The 19498-nt window shown below is 42.8% G+C and overlaps 1 protein-coding gene across 1 annotated transcript in view; it reads right to left on the minus strand.

The window, feature by feature from the left end:
* Window positions 1-8008: 8008 nt before the first annotated feature.
* The window catches only part of LOC144682801 (protein THEM6-like), a 45807-nt gene continuing 34317 nt past the window's right edge, over window positions 8009-19498 (minus strand). Inside the window, exon 4 of the mRNA XM_078545520.1 lies at window positions 8009-8689. Coding sequence (XP_078401646.1) covers window positions 8462-8689 — 228 coding nt within the window. The 3' untranslated portion in view covers window positions 8009-8461. The remainder of the gene's footprint in view (window positions 8690-19498) is intronic.

The raw sequence follows: 19498 nt of genomic DNA on the forward strand, positions 1-19498 counted from the left end.
TGAGAGCGTTGAAGGTTTGCACCCTCACTGACTCCCCAATGCTCAGCTCTGGCAATGGTTTGGCAATTTTGTCAAACTGAAATTTGGCTTTCTATCATTTCACCTTGATCTTTTCACTCACACCTGTTCCTACTTCTGGTTTTAGTAGTTTTTTTTGCTATTGGAAGAGTAGTTTGCTTGCGGCATGATGTTAGTCTCTGGATAGGACTACTTTCCATGCCTTCAGTCGTTGTTTTTCTCCAGTCAAGGATTGCCTTGTATATGTCTGTGCTAGATTTGCTTGATTTCTTGATGAGTCCTTCAGTGATTTTCACAGTCACCTCAGCCTTTCCATTCGACTGCATATAGTGTGGAGATAATGTGTAGTGCTGAATTTCCCAATCCTTTGTGAATTGACTGATTTTTTTACTTGTGAACTGATGGCCATTGTGACTCATCACAATGTCTGGAATGCCGTACTGACTGAAGTGGACTTTCAGGCATTCTACTATTTCTCCTGTCATCATTGAAGCCAGCTGGTCTAACACCCAGTAGTCAGAATAGTAGTCTCCAGTGACAAGATAATCAGTTCCTGCCAAAGTGAAAAGGTCTATTCCCAGCTTCATCCATGGTGTGTGTGGAATGTCATGCGTTCTCAGCGGCTCTCTAGCTTGTTTAGCTTGGTACTTGTTTCACGCACCGCACTGGCCAATGTGGTCTTTAATGGTCATGTTTGGCCAGTAGAGTGCATCCCTTGCCTTTTTTAGAGTCGATTCAATTCCTTGGTTGCTTGCATGGATGCGCTTCAACATCTCTCCTCTCATCTCCTTAGGGATGATGACTCTATTTCCTTTACAAAAGATGCCATCTTGGGCTGTTAATTCATTTCAGTATGCCAAATCTGTTCTTGTGACCACAGGTGTGTCCTTGATACTCTCAGGCCATCTTTTCATCACTGCTTCTTGTAGCACTTGTAGAGTTGCATCTTGTTAGGTAGCTTGTTTTATTTGAGCAAGGTGCTTGTCTGTCAGATTCAATGTCTCTCCTGGGTTAATGGCTTCCAGAGCATGTCTAGCTGCTGCTTCACATTGAATCTGGAAGATTTCACATTCTGTTGTAGCCTCCTCAACTTTGTTCATGAGGAGCACTGCTCTTGACAGCATGTCTGCAATGTACATCTGTTTTCCTTGCTTGAATGTCATGCCCAGAGACCCAGGGTAATGCTCTGGAGACCCGGGTTTGAATCCCACCATGACAGATGGTGAAATTTGAATTCAGTAAAAATCTGGAATTAAAAGTCTGATGACGACCATGGAACCATTGCTGATTGTCGCAAAACCCCATCTGGTTCACTAATGCCCTTTAGAGAGGGAATACTGCCATCCTTACCTGGTCTGGCCTACATGTGACTCCAGACCCACAGCAATGTGGTTGACCTTTAAATGCCCTCAGAACAAGAGCAATTAGGGATGGGCAATAAATGCTGGCCTCCGCAACGATGCCCAGATCCCATGAATAAATTTTTTAAAAGTTGATTTGGAGCAGTTAGTAGCGGTTTGCAAAAAATGCTTTGAAGGGTCCTGTGGTCGGATTCCACTGTTACTTTGTGTTTCCCGATCAGGTACTGATGAAAATGCTCACAGGCAAAAACAATAGGCACTCTTTCTTAATCTGAGCATAGCATTGTTCCATTTGTAAAACAAAAACAGAATTACCTGGGAAAATTCAGCAGGTCTGGCAGCATCGGCGGAGAAGAAAAGAGTTGACGCTTCGATTCCTCATGTTCCATTTGTGTTAGTGCCCTGGATGCAAACGCAACTGATTGTCCTTGCTGCATCAGAGGTGCTTCCAGACCTGTCTCGCTGGTGTTACACTGCAAGGTGACTTCATCATTGATATCATAGCACTGGTATTGTCATCACTAGTTGTTTGATTTTAGTTAACGCTGTTTCTTCTTCTGTGCCCCAATACCACTGCACATCCTTGGCAGTGAGCTTGTGTAATGTAACCTACAAAAATAACACATTTTGTAAGTTGATATCCCCTTTTCTGGTTCGGAGGTTTCCTCTGGATATCAACTCAAGACTCCAAAATTATTGTTTGCGCACAATATGTTTCTTCGGCACTCAAAAAAAAAATCTTCTTACACTCAATAAGACTTATTCTCACACGTCCACATGTGCAAGGTTGCCTGGGCTTGCCCAAGAATTGGAACAGAGGAAGTGATCAGTTCTCCCAAGTGCTTGGTCAGACTACTTCGTCATCTTGGGGCACAGTTTCTTATACCCCACTCAGAGCTCGTTACCCACATGATGGGCTCTGGATAGGCCGAACCTGCCTTCTCGAGGTTCAGCAATTGGCCAGTTGTCTCTTGGCAGCCTCATCAAGTTTTTGATCACCTTACATAGCTAGTTCTCAGTTCGCCAGCCCTCACACGATTAACAAGACAATAATCTCACCTCCGTCAACTTCTTGGTTTCTAAGCAACCAGCCCATATGGAACGTTCATTACAAATTTAACAATAACTTTAACCTTATCAAATTAATATTTAATCTTATCTAGAGCACCAACTTGCAGGCTTTCGCCTGTTCAGTTCCTTTAACAATTGCAGTTACATCACATTAATCATGTTACAGGCTTGGAATCAAGAGAGCCAGACCTTGGGGGCAGAATCTTCCGGTTGGCATATGGGGATGGGCCCGACACGCTGATGCGCGATGACGTAGGGCGTGCATCCGATGTTATTGCGCCCCATCGCGATATTTCGTTCAGCGGGTGCATGCCGGAATCGGCTGTAAACGGCCTATTAAGAATCAATTGAGCCACTTGAGAACGCTGCCTGTTCAACTTTAAGCCCAAGCGGCCTTTGCATTTTTCAGGAAACCTCATCCATGAGCGGGATGAGGTTTCCTGAAGCTTTTATTAAATTAGTTAATTAATTTTCATAGATATAAAAACATGTCCCCACTCATGTGACACAATCATCTGAGGAGACATGTTTAAATAAATTTTTAATTTAAACCTTTAATTACTTTAATATCCATTCAATCTCCCTGAGGCAGCTGGCCCCAACTCTCCCTCCTCCCCCCACCTGCACAGGTAGCACTGAGTGCTACTAGCTGTGTATTATGCTGGGCGGGCCTTAATTGGCCCGCCCGTGTAAAATGGCGGCACGGAGCTGTTCGCAGGCGGTAATCGGCTCCACGCCTGCCTGCCAAAGGAAAAATCTAGGCCTAGGAGTTAAAGATTACTTAAACTTCGATTACTGCAAACAAACTTCATGCAAGTCCTTAAGAGTTAATAGGATCAGTTGAACTCCACAATACAGATTCAGCATGTTCCACTCCCCACTCCTTCAGACACTTGTTTCTTTATCTCAGTTATTTGTGTACATCACTTCCCCTCTCACCAGGTGTCATACCATTCATGGGGGCAATGGGGGTGGGGAGGGGGGAGAAATCGCTTACAATAATGGTTCACGCTCAGCTGACAAATTAGGAAAAAAATTAGCTAAATAGTTCACGAATCCAACCAATCATTGCACTGCTTTCATATCTGTTGGTCGCAGCATCGCTGCTACAGCTCTCACCTTGTCAGGGTCCAGGCAATACATGACCTATGTATTTGGCTTTGGGCATCTTCAGTTGCAATTTGTTCTTTTTCAACTTCAGATTCATCTAGAGAGTTCTCTCTAGCAGTCGTATTAAATTCTGATCATAGTCAGCTATGGCTTCTCCCATTGTGTGTCTACATCCATAGACTAGTAGATCACTATGGCTTCCACTCTGGGAAGATCACTGACTATCTCATGCTGTCTGCGTTGATTCTCTTCTGGAGCCATGGAAATGCCAAACAGCATGCACTCCCAGCTGTATCTCCTAAACAGCCCGCAGAATGTTGTTAGAAAGCTGCTGCTTTCATCCAGCCTCACTTGCCAGTAGCTGTCTTTTGCATCTAGTGTAATGAATATCTCTGTTTTGGCAAGTTGTGGCAAAATTCCTTTGATAGATGGCATGGGGTGGGGAGATCTCTTTAGCGCTTTATTTAGATGCTTTGAGTCTAAGCATATTCACAGCTTTCCAGGTTGTTTTACTGTTACCATGCTGCTAATCCAGTCTGTAGGAGTTGTCAATTTTTTGATTATTTGTCTCTTTTCCAGCTCTTCAATCTTGTCTTTTTGGCTTGAATTGAGGGCAGCTGGAACTCTTCTCGGCAGATGCTGAACTGGGCTTACACTCTCATCTACTTCTAGATGATATTCTCCTGGTAGACATCCCAACCCTGTGAACACATCCTTGTGCTCCTCTAGGATCTCTTCTGTCATCATTGGTTTTATGTACTGTGACATGTTGTGAATCTCTGTTGGCATATTCAGGGTTAGCAGTCCAAGCTTTAGACATGCTTCAGCTGAAATGAGTGGCCATTGTGTCCCATCTATGATCTGAAACTCCAGATCTTCCTTCTTGCCATTGCATTGGGCTCTCAAACTAATTTGTCCTCGTAGTATGAGTATCATGCCAGCATATAGCCTCAACCTCACTTTCAAGGGCTTCATTTTCAGATCGCCATGTTGAGCCACTTCGCACAGATCTGTGAAGGTCATGATGTTGCATGACACACCAGTGTCTATCTGACACTTCTTGTTTGCTTGATACTCTCCCTCTGTGGTCATCATTGTAACAGTCCAAACTATTTGTCACCTTGACTTGACTGAACCAACCTGTTGTATTGTGTATAGTTCTTCATCGGACATGTCTGCTGATATCTCTCCATTGGCCATCTGCAAAAGCTTGTTTTCCTTTTTTCTGACCAAGTGAAATGATTCTGCTTCTTGCAGTTAAAACGCTGCTTTCCCTATGATGGGCAATCCTTCTTTTTCCTGTGAATGTCCTCCGTAGTATTTGCATCCTGCCCTTTGTCTGCAATTGCTCCACTCTTTTGGCTTGGATTGTCTCTCAGCATAATGTATCTCCTGGTCTGCTCTGCCATTTCAAAACCTCCGCATTTCGACACACATCTAATGCTTTCTTTAGCATCAGTTTCTCATCATTTAGTGGATTTGCTCTCTGCTAAGGGGTCTGCACTGAGGGGTCTCTCACACCTAAGACCAATCTATCTTTAATCAGATCATTTAGCTGTCTGAATTCACATGATTCTGCAAGCTGCCTCACTGTTGTCACGACCGTTCAATGGTCTCATTTTCACTCTAAACTCTAGTGTTGAATACAGAACATTCATATGTAACAATCACTTGGGGTTCAAAATGTGTTGAAGGCTTTCAAAATCTGTTGTCTTTTTTTCTTTGCTCATGTTAGATTTAGAGTGGTATACACTTTGTAGGAGTCCTTACCCAGCAATGTTAAAAGTGTGGCTACTCTTATCAGTTCAGGCTTGTTACTTAGGTCTGTTGCAATCTCACAGTTTTGCCATTGTAAGTGCAAAAACTGCCAGTTTTTCCATGCATCACTTTCCAATTCAACTGGAGATGGGAGTGGAAAATTTACTGCAGCCATTTTACTCACGCAGTAATTAATTGCCTTTGTTTTTCCTTTGTCCTGTTTTTAGTAGCTGTCTGCAGATTTGAAATTTTCTGTGTTTTTCTTACTGTCTTCTCTGTAGCCAGTATTTTATTTGCAGCTTTTCTTTTTGTCCTTTTTTTCAGCAGCTTTGTTTTTTTTTGCAGATTTGAACCTTTCTGCAATCCTGGGTTCTCAGTGTCTTCTTTGCATCATTTGCAGGGTTCAACAATCTATTTTTTCTCCACTTTCTGACACCATGTTTCAATGTATAAGGACAGCAGTCTTCAGTATCTGTCTTTGTGAGAGACTTTATTGAACTGGCTAGAAATGGCAGCCTACAGTCCTTAAAAACAAACGTTCTGCCGAAGGGCCGTGAAGGCTCGAAACGTTAACTGATTTCTTCTCCACCGATGCTGCCAGACCTGCTGAGTTTTTCCAGGTAATTCTGTTTTTGCCTACAGTCCTTGCCTTATGGCAGAGTCACATGACTATGGAAAGCCAGATGTGTCTATCAGACTGGTTACATTTCAAAACCCAAAGTTTGTTACAATCCGATAAAGGCTTTAACAAAGCTACTTTGGAGGCAGTGAAACATGGAAGGAAGCATCAGAAGGACCAATATTTGGAGGACTCTTCAGTGATGGCTACAAGTGACATCAGAACTTAAGTATTCACCTTTAAGTGTCTCACTTTGTCACAACTGTTACTATGCCATCATGCCCACATCATTCCATTCACAATTCATCAGCCATTCTGCTTTCACCAGCTCACTCTCTTTAGCATGCACTATGGAATGCAAATTAAGAGTCCCTTCTCTTCTTATCATAAAAACAAATAGCAACAATGGTCACCTTATTTCTCCTGGGTGTCTAAATAAACTTTCCCATATTCTGGTGCAACATGAAATACAGAATTATGAGTGATGGCTTTTGGGGTGGAAAAGGTTCCTTATGACAGTTTGGTCCAGAGAAGGAACCTTGTAGGCTCCACCTCTGACAGCTTGCTGTTGTCGCTTACAAGATGTGGTACTCTGAGACAATAAGTTCAATGCCTGCTGTGTTGAGAAATGGCAACTTTGCAGACCTACTACAGCTAATATATTTCTCTGAATCTTCGTCCACTGGAATGTCTGGTCTAGGCAGCTATCAGATTTGAAAGACCTGTCTTTGCTCCAAGTGGTTGAAATCCAGAATGCAGGGTTTTATTCATCCTATCACCTACTTCCTCATAGGAGCCGCCATACATCACACTGATGCTTGCAAAAGGGAAGACCTTCCATGGTGTTGCTTCAAATAAAGTGTACAAACTCCTGCATCACTCTAGTCAGTCGTTGAATACCCTTGGACAGTGACCTAGTTTCTGCATCTTGATGTGATGTTGCTCAAATTTTCTTCTTTCAAGAATACCTACAAGATGTAAGTCCCATTAATTCTGAGCCATACCATTTACTGGGTTCCATTTTTTCTCTCTGAACAATGTGTTGCTACATTGTCGCTTAGACCAACTGGATTATCTGAGCTGATGCATTGAAATGAGGAACAAAATAATGCAGGAGTTTTGAGTGGTTTGGAGCAGAGGAACATGGTGCAGTTTCAGGGCTCCTGTGCAGTCTTCTCATTATTCCCATTCTCATCATCTTGGTCTAGACACAAGACATTTTCTTGCTGTGCCCACATAATTTAGGTCTTCTTCATCCTACTCTGTCCTCGTTATTGTGGTAGTTATGCAGTAAAAATGGGTGACCATAACTATCTACCTAAACCCCACAGGTCAAGAGTAATGAAGCTCTTGGATTGTTTTACAAGAATCACATGGTGGTTATATAGGTCTGCACCCACCAACCTGCACTGTCACACAAATCTCATTGTCTCCCATAATTAAAGTGGAGAGCCTCCCCAAGAACTTGATGACTACTACTCATTGGGGGCCCCCTTGATCCTGTCTTTCATGGGTTCTGAGCACGGTTTTCTCCCAATACAATATTGGTAGCACTAGGTGAGATCTAACATTTGAGGATGTTTCCCATTGATCTTGAAGCACTGTTGAAATTAAGTGATTTTGAAACTCATTGTACAAATCATTGGTAGTTGCCAACTCAATGTAGGATAGTTAGTGATCCCTTAAGCATTTAGAAAATTAAGAATATGTTGTTGCCTACAATATCCAAGAAAGAGATGGCACAGTGGCCAATGTTATCTTTAGTTTTAAATTTAGGTTTTTTAAGTATCCTCCAATGGTCCCTTTAAGGGATGATGGTTAATCTGCTCAATGTCTGGTTACAACAATCATGTGCAATGCATACTAAAATTACAAGCAGGTCCTACAACTTTGATTTACTTATTTAAACAGCTGTTCACCTGTTTTGGATAAGAGTACTGGGTGATCAATTAAAGGTCTACCTGAAAATAAATTCAGACAGGCAGATAGGTGCTCACCAGCTTTTCCTTTGCTGGTTTATTCAGACCAGCAAATCCCCTCCCCACCAATATAAATTAGACACGTCCAGGTATGGGAATTAATGGTAATAGAAAATCATATTACAGCAATAGCGATAGACATCACATACAAAAGGAATACATTGAACTTTGAGGTAAGACGTGGGGATATAGTAATTTTAATACACATTGACAAAGATCTCCTGAAAATGATAAATATAATTTTCTCAAGCCAGCAGTAGTTGTATATTTATCTATTGAACAATTAAGATCTCACAAGAACAAAACAACAATAACAATACAGGTTTTGAGGAATGTACCATCTGAGGTTATTGATTTATAATGTAAAGCTCATATCAGTGATTCTAAACTTTTCCATTGAAACATAAATTATTTTATAAGGAGTTTAAATGAAACGAAGCCTCTGGCTGAAAGTTGAAATTACAGTAACACACTACTGCTAATATCACCACGGATCTCTACCGTTCCTGTTTCTTGATCATTTGCCCAGGGCTGTTTGGTTCCTTCTACGCTTTCAGCTTTGCACTGTTGGCCAGGTTGTATTTGATCCACAACTGTAGCTCTTCGGTAAAATCTGGGCATTCCACCTTCCTCTTACACAGGATTTGCAGCAACTTGTCTGGGGTGCTGTACAATACGTTCTGTCGACACAGCATGGTAGCGCACACAAAGCTGTCCCTGCAAGAGATGAATTCCTGTTCGATATAGAAAGCTTTTTCATCCCAGCAAAGAATCTGTTGGAGGGAGAATATACATTTCAGTAATAAAGCAGTTTGTGTCTTGTCACAATTGCACTGATTTCATGCACCCAGCACAGAGTCGTACTTGCAGGGAGTGCAAGCCAAAGACGAGGCTATGACATTGCAGCTCTGATTCAGCCCTAACATTCAAACTACTGACACAATGATATACTGAGATGATTCTTATTCAGCAAGGGCTGGATGAGGTAAATAACATTCAAGGAGAATGACAGATCAAGATGAACTGTTTTACCTTTAAAGTTTGGGGATTGTTTATGTAGCACATGTCCTCAGGAATTAAATGGCTGCGAGAATTTTCAAAAGCGAGACTATAGATGCAGTGTGGAAAGAAAAAGCTTGCTGAACTAAATGGCCTTTTTTTCATTCCATGCTTATGTTTTTAAACTGCAACAAAAATCACAATTTCCTTAACTGCTGTGTTAGAAGAGATATCCATTAATTGAAGTATGTTGGATGATCCTGAATTAATTTACCCTGTGCAAAATAACCCAAAACGTACAATCAATTCTAATGACAGGATTGTAATAACAGTGTACAGCAAATTCGCTGAAGTCTATTCCAAGGCAAGGGGAGGAGCAGTTTATGTGGAACAAACTCTCAACACAGCAGCAATGCTTGATTTGGTTGTAGCAATTGTAATGAGCACTTATCTCGCAGGTCATAGTATTTGGATAACCAGATGGAAAGTACATGTCTTCATCTGCTACTCCAATAATGGATCAGATGCAACACTGGCTGAGAATTTACAGAAGCAGCAAGTCTGAGTAGCTTCTACAAGCCAGCAGTTTTTCTGTTCCAACAAATATGGGTTAAAATTCTGCTATACGATACTATAGTTAATGCAACAACATATTTGTACACATCATTTCAAAGTTGACAAAAGACACGAAACTTAGAATTGCAGTAAACAATGAGAATGATAATAACAGACCTATAAGGAGGATGTAAATAGATTAGTGAAATATGCAGACGCACAGAAGTATTAATCCTGGAGTAGTTACATCACAGCAGGGGGCCAAATGGCCCTCTGCTGTGTCTGTGCTGACACTGCAAGAACAGCTCAACTAGACCCATTCCCCTTCCCTTTCCCCTTAGCCCTGCAATTTTTTTTCTTTCAGGTGCTTATCCAATTCTCTTTTGAAAATCCCAATTGTATCTACCTCCAGTACACTTTCAGGTACTACATTCCAGACTTCCTCATATCGCCTCTAGTTCTTTTGCCAACTTAATTTGGGGTTTTCAACCATTCTGCCAATGGGAACAGTTTCTCCCCCTATGTACATCCCCCACGATTTTGAGAACTTTATCAATTCTCCTCTCAACCTTCTCTACCCTAAGGAGAACAATCTTAGCTTCTCCAAACTATCCACAAAACTGTGGTCTCTCATTCTTGGAATCATTCTTATATACCTTTTCTGTGCCCTCTTCAAAACCTTCATGTCCTTCCTAAAGTGTGGTGCCCAAATTGGGCACAATACTTCAGCTCAGGCCGAACCAGAGTTTTATAACGATAGTCATTTGGCAGTTAAAAACTTGAGTTTTGCTGAAGAAAGAAATTTTGTCACAGCTTTTTGTCTTGCACTCATCAGGACAATCACAAGAATACCAATGTCAGGGAAAGCAACAACTTTATAATGTATGAGAAGAGAGTGCTGATTGGTTGGCAAATGGACACATTGGTAGAGGTGCTGCCATGGAGAATGCACCAGTTAATGGTGACTGACGTAAGCTGCAAAGCATTGTTTGAAATTTAAACCAGGCAGCTTGACTCTGATTGGTCAAGACATTGCCCTTAGGAATGAAGCAGTGAATGGCTATCATTTATTTTGTTTAGCTGAAACAGGCACAATGTCTGTACATGTTCTTTCTGCCTGCAAAGAACAGGGCCCTGTGTATTAATATATTTAGCTTCCAATACACACAAACGTGCCACACTGCCAGCTCGACTGAAAATCTTAAATTGGTTGTCAGCGTAATTTTTAGCACGCTGAGGATTATTTAGCAAATGTTGTCCAATCGAGGAATCACATCTAATGTTGGACACTGTGTTTTGAGTTTTGCAAGCACGGGCTGGTTGGGTACGGTTTATACCTTGTCTATTGCGAACAGTGGAAGGGACATACTGTTTGACATGATCTGCCAGTCTTTGGGATGTACGTCCTATATATCCAGCATCATACTGGCACTTAAATTCATATACCACATTACTCATTTTATAAAGATTCATCATAACTTTCTTGCTTTTGTACCATATGCCTCTATTATTTATAAAGCCCAGCATCCCGCATGTCTTTTTAACCACTTTCTCAACTTGTCCTGCCATCTTTAAAGATTTGTGCACATATATGCTCAGGTCTCCCTGTTCCTGCACCCCTTTAGAATTGTACCCTTTATTTTATATTGCCTCTCCTCATTTTTCATACCAAAATGTACCGCTTCATGCTTTGCTGCATTAAATTTCATCTGCCACATGACCACCCATTCCACCAGCCTATGTCTTCTTCAAGTCCATCAACTAGCCTCCTCACAGTTTACAATACTTCCATGTTTTGGGCCCTGAACACCAAACTCTAAATTATTAATATATATCAAGAATAGCAGTGGTCCAAGTATTGGCCCCTAGGGAACCCACTGTATACTTTCCTCCAGTTGAAAAACAACTGTTCACCACAATTCAGTGTTTCTTGTCACTCAGCTAAACTTTGTATCTATGCTGCCACTGTCCCCTTTATTCCATGAGTTTAAACTTCTATAATGTGACATTTTATCAAACACCTTTCAGAAGTCCATCTACACCACATCGACCATCCTGGTTACCTCATCAAAAAGCTCAATCAAGTTCAACATGATTTGCTAATCTGCACTTCAGCCAGTGATTGTTAATTTTGTCCTGGATTATCATCTCCAACAGCTTTCCCACCATTGAGGTTAAATTTACTGGCTTATAATTGCTTGGTTTATCCTTGCACCCTTTTTTGAACACAACATTTGCAATTCTCCAGTCCTCTGGTACCAACCCCATACCAAAGGAGGATTGGAAGATTATGACCAGTGCCTCCATCATTACACCCTTACTGCCCTCAGCATCCTCGATGCATCACATCTGGTCCTGGCGACTTAAATTTTAAGTATGGCTTTCAAATACTACTTCTTCATCAATTTTTGGTCCAGTCAGTATCTCAACCAGCTCCTTTTTCACTATGACTTTGGCAGCATTCTCTTCCTTGCAAAATACTCATTTAGTATCTCAGCCATACATCCATGCGCAGATTCCAGTTTTGGGCCCTAATCGGCCCCACCCTTCCTCTTACCACAAACATCCCCATCCTCAACGATGGAGGAGCCCAGCACCTGTGTGCAAAAGACAAGACTGAACATGGATGATCCACTTCGGTCTCTCTTAGTCTCCAGCATCACAGGTACCAGTCTTCAGCCAATTCAGTGTGCTTGCACACAAGCAGGGGAGAGACCTCATCTTGAGTGAGACACAGCCAGAGTGAGTGTGGGTATTGGCAATTTGGTGCACAGGGGGAATTGAACTGGTAAGTCTTTCTCTTTAATTTTTGTAAGTTCAGTAGTCTAGTTAAAAGGTTGGTAAGGTAGCTGACTCAGCTGATTGTGTGACAGTTAACTGTCAATCACCTGAAGCCTGGTTAGGGCCTGAATAGGTGTTGATTACTATTTGAAGCTTAACTAGTGTGGGTCATCTCAGCTCACCTCAACTCTATTTAAGAAAGGGACGATTGTAATTGATTTAAAAGGTTTAATTTAAAGGGATAAGTCATGGCAGGAGAGCTCAAAGCCATGGTGTGCTCCTCATGCTCCATGTAGGAAGCCGGGAACACTTCCAGTGCCCAGGACCAGCATGTGTGCAGGAAGTGTGTCTAGCTGCCGCTCCTGGAAGCTCAGGTTTCAGAGCTGGAACGGCGGCTGGGGACACTGTGGAGCACCCGCGAGTCTGAGAGCATCATGGATAGCATGTTTAGGGAGGTGGTCACACCGCAGCTGAAGGGACTTGAGGTAGGAAGGGAATGGGTGACCTCCAGGCAGTCCAAGAGAAACAGGTATATAGTTCAAGAGTCCCCTGGAGTCCCACTCGCAAATCGGTATTCCATTTTAGAGGCTGGTTCCTCCAGGGAGTGCAGACAGAGCCAAGCTTCTGGCACCACAAGCAGCCTGTCATTGCAGGAGGGGAAGAAGCGAGGAAGAGCAATAGTAATAGGGGATTCTATAGTCAGGCGAACAGATAGGCGCTACTGTGGCCGTCAACATGACTCCAGGATGGTGTGTTGCCTCCCTGGTGCCAGGGTCCGGGATGTCACTGAACGGCTGCAAGACATCCTGAAGGGGGAGGGTGATAAGGCAGAGATCATGGTACATGTTGGTACGAATGACATAGGAAGAAAGAGGGATGAGGTCTTGCATCAAGAATTCAGGAAGTTAGGCAGTAAACTAAAAAGCAGGATCTCTTGGGTTGTAATCTCTGGATTACTCCCAGTGCCATGTACTAGCGAGCACAGAAATAGGAAAATAGCGCAGATGAATAAGTGGCTTAAGAGTTGGTGCAGGAGGGAGGGTTTTAGATTTCTGGATCACTGGGATCGTCTCTGGGGAAGGTGGGACCTGTACAAGTGAGACAGTCTACACCTGAACCAGGGCAGGACTAACATCCTTGCAGGCGGATTTGCTAGTGCTGTTGGGAGGGGTTTAAACTAATTCGGCAGGGGGAGGGGACACAGAATGTTAGCAGAATAGGGACACATCATAATACAGTAAAACAATCAAGTCAGGGGGAGTACAGCTGCATTAAGTTTCAAGGCAGTAAGGCAAGGCTGCATGGCCTCTACTTTAATGCCAGGAGTATTACATGTAAAACGGATGAGTTAAGGGTGAGGGTTGACACGTGGAATTGTGATATCGTAGCCATCACAGAGATGTGGTTGAGGGAGGGGCAGGATTGGCAGCTCAACATTCTGGGATATAGAATCTTCAGGCGAGACAAGGGAAGGAGTAAAAGAGGAGGAGGCATTGCATTATTAGTTAAGGAGTCAGTTACTGCAGTAAGGAGAGATGATATCTTGGAGGGGGCATCGAATGAAGCTTTTTGGGTAGAGCTTAGGAACAAAAAAGGGGCAACCACATTGTTAGATGTTTATAATAAATCCCAGATAGTCAGCGGGAAATTGAGGAGCAAATATGTGCACAATTTGCGGAGGTGTGTAAAGACAATAACAATAGGGTAATTATATTAGGTGATTTCAACTTTCCCAACATTAATTGGGGTAGACATAGTGTTAAGGGCTTGGATGGAGTGGTTTTCTTGAAATGTGTACAGGAGAACTTTTTAGGTCAATATGTAGAGGGTCCAACAAGGGACGGCGCAGTGCTGGACCTAATTCTGGGGAATGAAGCCGGACAGGTGGCTGAGGTGGTGGTGGGGGAGCATTTTAGTGATAGCGACCAAAACATGGTACAATTTAAGCTTGTTCTGGACAAAGAAATAGAAAAGTTGCAAAAAAACGTATTGGATTGGGGGAGAGCAGACTTCAGTAAAATAAGGCAGGATCTGGCCAAGGTAGACTGGGAACAGCTACTTGTGGGGAAATCTACAGAAGAGCAGTGGGGGGTATTCAAAAAGGAAATGGGGAGGGTACAGGCTCAACATGTTCCCTCTGGGGTGATAGGAAGGGGTAACAAGCCCAGAGAATCATGGATGACCAGAGATATTCAGGATACGATGAGAAGGAAAGAGAGGCTTTTAGCAGGTACAAGGGGAGCATATCAGTGGAGGTATTAGTGGGGGACAGAAAGTGCAGGGTGGAGTTTAAGAAAGCAATTCGGAGAACAAAGAGGGGATATGAGAAAGCTCTGGCTGGTAAAAGTAGGGAAAATCCCAAGATATTCTTATAGTATGTCAATGGGAAGAGGACAACTAGGGAAAGAGTAGGGCCCATTAGGAACCAAAGGGGCAATCTACGGGTGGAGCCAGAGGACATTGGTAGAGCATTGAACGAATACTTCACATCTGTCTTCACCCAAGAGAATGAGGATGAAGGTATGGAACTCAGGGAGAAAGACTGTGAGGTTCTTGAGTAAATTGATATAGCGAGTGACAAGGTATTGGAGGTGTCGGCAGGCTTAAAAGTGGACAAATCTTCAGCTCCGGATGATTTGTGTCCCAGACTGCTGAAGGAGGCAAGGGAGGAGATCGCAGGGGCTCTGACCCAAATTTTTAATTCCTCTCTGGCCACGGGGGAGGTGGCAGAGGACTGGAGAACAGCTAATGTGGTTCCGCTATTTAAGAAGGGATTTAAGAGATAAGGCAGGGAACTACAGGCCAGTGAGTCTCACGTCAGTGGTGGGGAAACAATTGGAGAAAATTCTGAAGGAGAGAATCTATCTCCACTTGGAGAGGCAAGGTTTGATCAGGGATAGTCAGCATGGCTTTGTCAGAGGGAGGTCATGCCCAACAAATTTGATTGAATTTTTTGAGCAAGTGACCAGGTGTGTAGATGAGGGTAGTGCAGTTGATGTAATTTATATGGATTTCAGCAAAGCCTTTGACAAGGTCCCAGATGGGAGACTTATAATGGCAGCAAATGCACATGGGATACAGGGTAATTTGATAAGGTGGATTCAAAATGTGGCTTAGTTGTAGGGGACAGAGGGTGATGACAGAAGGCTGCTTTAGTGACTGGAAGCCAGTCCAGTGGCGTATCACAGGGATCTGCGCTGGGTCCCCTATTATTCGTCATTTTCATAAACGACATAGATGACTATGTGGGGGGTAGGATTAGTAAGTTTGCGGATGACACAAAGATTAGCCGGGTGGTTAACAGTGAGGTTGAGTGTCTTGGGCTACAGGAAGATATAGACGGGATGGTCAAATGGGCAGATAAGTGGCAGATGGAATTTAACCCTGAAAAGTGTGAGGCGATACACTTTAGGAGGAGTAATTTGACAAGGAAGTATTTAATGAACGGCATGACACTAGGAAGTTCTGAAGAACAAAGGGACCTTGGCATGTTTGTCCATAGATCTCTGAAGGCGTAAGGGTGGGGTGGGGTGGTGAAAAAGGCATATGGGACACTTGCCTTTATCAATCGAGGCATAGATTACAAAAGTAGAGCGGTCATGTTGGAATTGTATGGAACCTTGGTGAGGCCACAGCTGGAGTACTGTGTGCAGTTCTGGTTGCCACATTATAGGAAGGATGTGATTGCACTGGAGAGGGTGCAGAGGAGATTCACCAGGATGTTGCCTGGGATGAAACATCTAAGTTATGAAGAGAGGTTGGATAGACTTGGGTTGTTTTCATTGGAGTAGAGAAGACTGAGGGGTGACCTGATTGAGGTGTACAAGATTATGAGGGGCATGGACAGGGTGGATAGGGAGCAGCTGTTCCCCTTAGGTGAAGGGTCAGTCATGAGGGGACACAAATTCAAGGTGAGGGGCAGGAGGTTTAGGGGGATGAGAGGAAAAACCTTTTTACCCAGAGGGTGGTGAAGGTCTGGAATGCGCTGCCTGGGAGGGTGTTGGAGGCGGGTTGCCTCACATCCTTTAAAAAGTACCTGGATGAGCACTTGGCACGTCCAAACATTCAAGGCTATGAGCCAAGTGCGGTAAATGGGATTAGGTAGGTAGGTCAGGTATTACCCACGTGTCGGTGCAGACTCGATGGGTCAAAGGGCCTCTTCTGCACTGTGTGATTCTGTGATTTACTCCACTTGATATTAATAAAGGACTGAGCAAACTGGATATAGCAAAAGCTATGGGTCCTGACAACATCACGGTTGTGGTGCTGAAGACTTGTGCTACAGAACTAGCCATATCTCTAGCCAGTAGAACTACAACACTGGCATCTAACCAAGAAAATGGAAAACCGCCCAGGTACGTCCCGACTACAAAAAGCAGGACAAATCCAATACGGCCAATTACTGCTCCATTAATCTACTCTCAAATATCAGCAAAGTGATAGAAGTTGTCATTAACAATGCTATCAAATGGCATTCTCTCACTAACAATTTGCTCACCAATGCTCAGTTTGGTTTCTGCTAGAACCACTCGCTTCCAGACCTCATTACAACGTTGATCCCAATGTGGACAAAAGAGCTCCATTCCAGAGCTGAGATGAGAGTTAATGCCCTTTCTGGAATGCAGCAGTTCAAAAACCACCAATGCCCACATGCATGAACAAAGAAAATAAATCAACAAATGCAAGTTGTTGCCACCATTTGTATCGATTTCCTCTCGATACTCCTGCCCAATAAGGAAAGTAATTACCAAATGCAAGCACTTAACTCTGGCAGAGTTTTAGATAGCTTATTTATAATTAGATCTAGTCAAAAACAAAACCTCAGCAACAATCAGGAATAAATAAAATAAGGACTTGTGGGGTAGGGCAAAGCAGTGTGTTACAGTAGTATAAAAGCAAAATACTGCGGATGCTGGAAATCTGAAACAGAAAATACTGGAAAAACTCAGCAGCTCTGACAGCATCTGTGGAGAGTCTCCACAGATGCTGTCAGACCTGCTGAGTTTTTTTCCAGCATTTTATGTGTTTGTGTTGCAGTAGTAACTGGTTGTGAGACAGAGTTATGGGAGATGATTCTGCATCCATGATGCCTTGATGTACCAATCATTTACTTAGGATCTTCCCAACCAATTATGTAGATCAAAATAGTAGCTAAAAATGTGTATATTTGGAGAGGGGGATGAAGAGTTTCTAGAAGAATGTAAAACTTAGCAAGGCAGAGTAAATTGAAGAGGGAATTCTGGAAGGCAGAGTTGCAATAATGCGTCATTTTAGCATTCAGGAAATTTTACCATCTGATAAGGTGCAGCAAAATCATGGAAGATGTGTTGGAATCTGCAGTTCGTGCAACCAGTGGGGGACGATATGCGAGCTATTGTCTGAACTGCTGGGTGCATTTTTTTATTCTGTCATGGGATGTGGGTGTCACTGGCAAGACCATCATTTGTTGCCTGTCCCTAATTGCCTTTGAACTGAGTGGCTTTCTAGGGCTGCTTCAGAGGGCAGTTAAGAGTCAACCATATTGCCAGGGAGCTGGAGTCACATGTAGGCCAAACCGGGTAAGGATGGCTGATTTTCTTCCCTAAAGACATTAATGAACCAGATGGGTTTTTATAACAATGATAGTTTCATGGTCACCATTTATTAAGTGAATTTAAATTCCACCAGCTGCCGTGGTGGGATTTGAACCCACGTATCCAGAGACATTAGCCTATGTCTCTAGATTATTAGACCAGTTATATTCCCATTAAGCCACCATCTTGCCCAAAGCACTTGTTGGGTTGCATTGACACTGCTTTCTAGGGGAACTCAAACTGGTTTAAACCAACTAAAAGACACAGCCATCAGAGCTCAGATCACCCAACGGTGCAGTGCAAGCATGCTGAAGAAAACAAAGGCAAATACAAGGTTGCTGCAGCTGTTCCTGTGACTTAAAATAATTGACTGACGAGGCTCCGCTGTATAATGCCCAAGTTTGTCACCCAGTGTTTGGATAAATGTCATACTGGTAGATCTATGCCATCAAAATCGTTGTGAGCAGAGTTGAGGTGGTTCTGGAGAAGTAGGTGATTTTGTTGAAGATTGTACCTGTGGAACTCAGCTTGATTGGAAGCTGCTGTCGGATGAGAATCGGTGACTAAATCTTTGAAGAAAAGGAGCTCGACTTTTATCTGCGGAAGTTCAAAGCCTTGAAGGACTTTGTGGCTGAAATTGGTGCCCTATATGGTGAGTGGACTGCCCTGTAAATTCATGAGATTTATCTTTGTTGTATCTGCTATTTAATGTGCAATTTATAGTTTATATTGACCGTGATGTTTATGTTCAATTTATGTTGATTTTGGCTTGATTGTTAAAGTAAAATTTATAAAAAGTGAAATTTTGTCAATTGATTGTTTTGTTTCATTCGGTAATTTTGACTCTTTTGGTTTATGGCCTTCATGGGGATCATAAAGGATCTGAAGATGCTGGGAGAAGATCCTCAATTCAGTTTACTGGGCACCGAAAGGTTTAGAAGCCTTGACTAGGACAGGATAGGAATACGTGAAAGGCATTTGAGTTTTTAGGGGGAATGTTAATTGGCTATGGGGGAAGGGATGGGTGCGATGCACCCCTGACATCACCATTCTGAGCACTTTAACTGTTAGGCCTCATTAACACTAGATTGACAGGCTGACCACTTGATTGCATTGGGATGGACAGCCGGCTCACTTTCAAGGCAGGATCTCTGGTAGGCCTGCTGAGTGCTATTTAAAGACTGAATGTTAGTTGAAGAGACGAGGGTACAGAAAGACATTAGATGGAAAAAGATGCAAAAGAAGAACATTAAACAAACCAGGAGAAAGGTGCGTCAATGTGAGGAGCATCACTCCCAGAACCTGGATTCAATGAAGGGAAATCCATTCCGACCAGAGCAGCAAGTGAGAGTACAGGTCTTTAAAGAATCATAGAACAGTGCAGCACAGGAGGTGGTCATTTGACCCATTAAACCTGTGCTAGCTCTTTCAAACAGCTATGCAATTAGTCCCAGTCCCCTGCTCTTTCTTTATATCCCAAATGTATTCTCCAAGTATTTATCCAATTCTCTTTTGAAAGTTACTAATCCACCATCTTCTCAGGCAGTATATTTTAAGTCCTAACCACTCGTTATGTAAAATCTTTTTTCATGTCACCCTCTGGTTCTTTTACCAATCACCTTAAATTTGTGCCATCTTGTTAATGACTCTTCAGCTACTGGAAGCACTCACTTT

Source organism: Cetorhinus maximus, chromosome 7, assembly GCF_964194155.1.
Source record: "Cetorhinus maximus chromosome 7, sCetMax3.hap1.1, whole genome shotgun sequence".
In the NCBI taxonomy this organism is placed as follows: domain Eukaryota; kingdom Metazoa; phylum Chordata; class Chondrichthyes; order Lamniformes; family Cetorhinidae; genus Cetorhinus; species Cetorhinus maximus.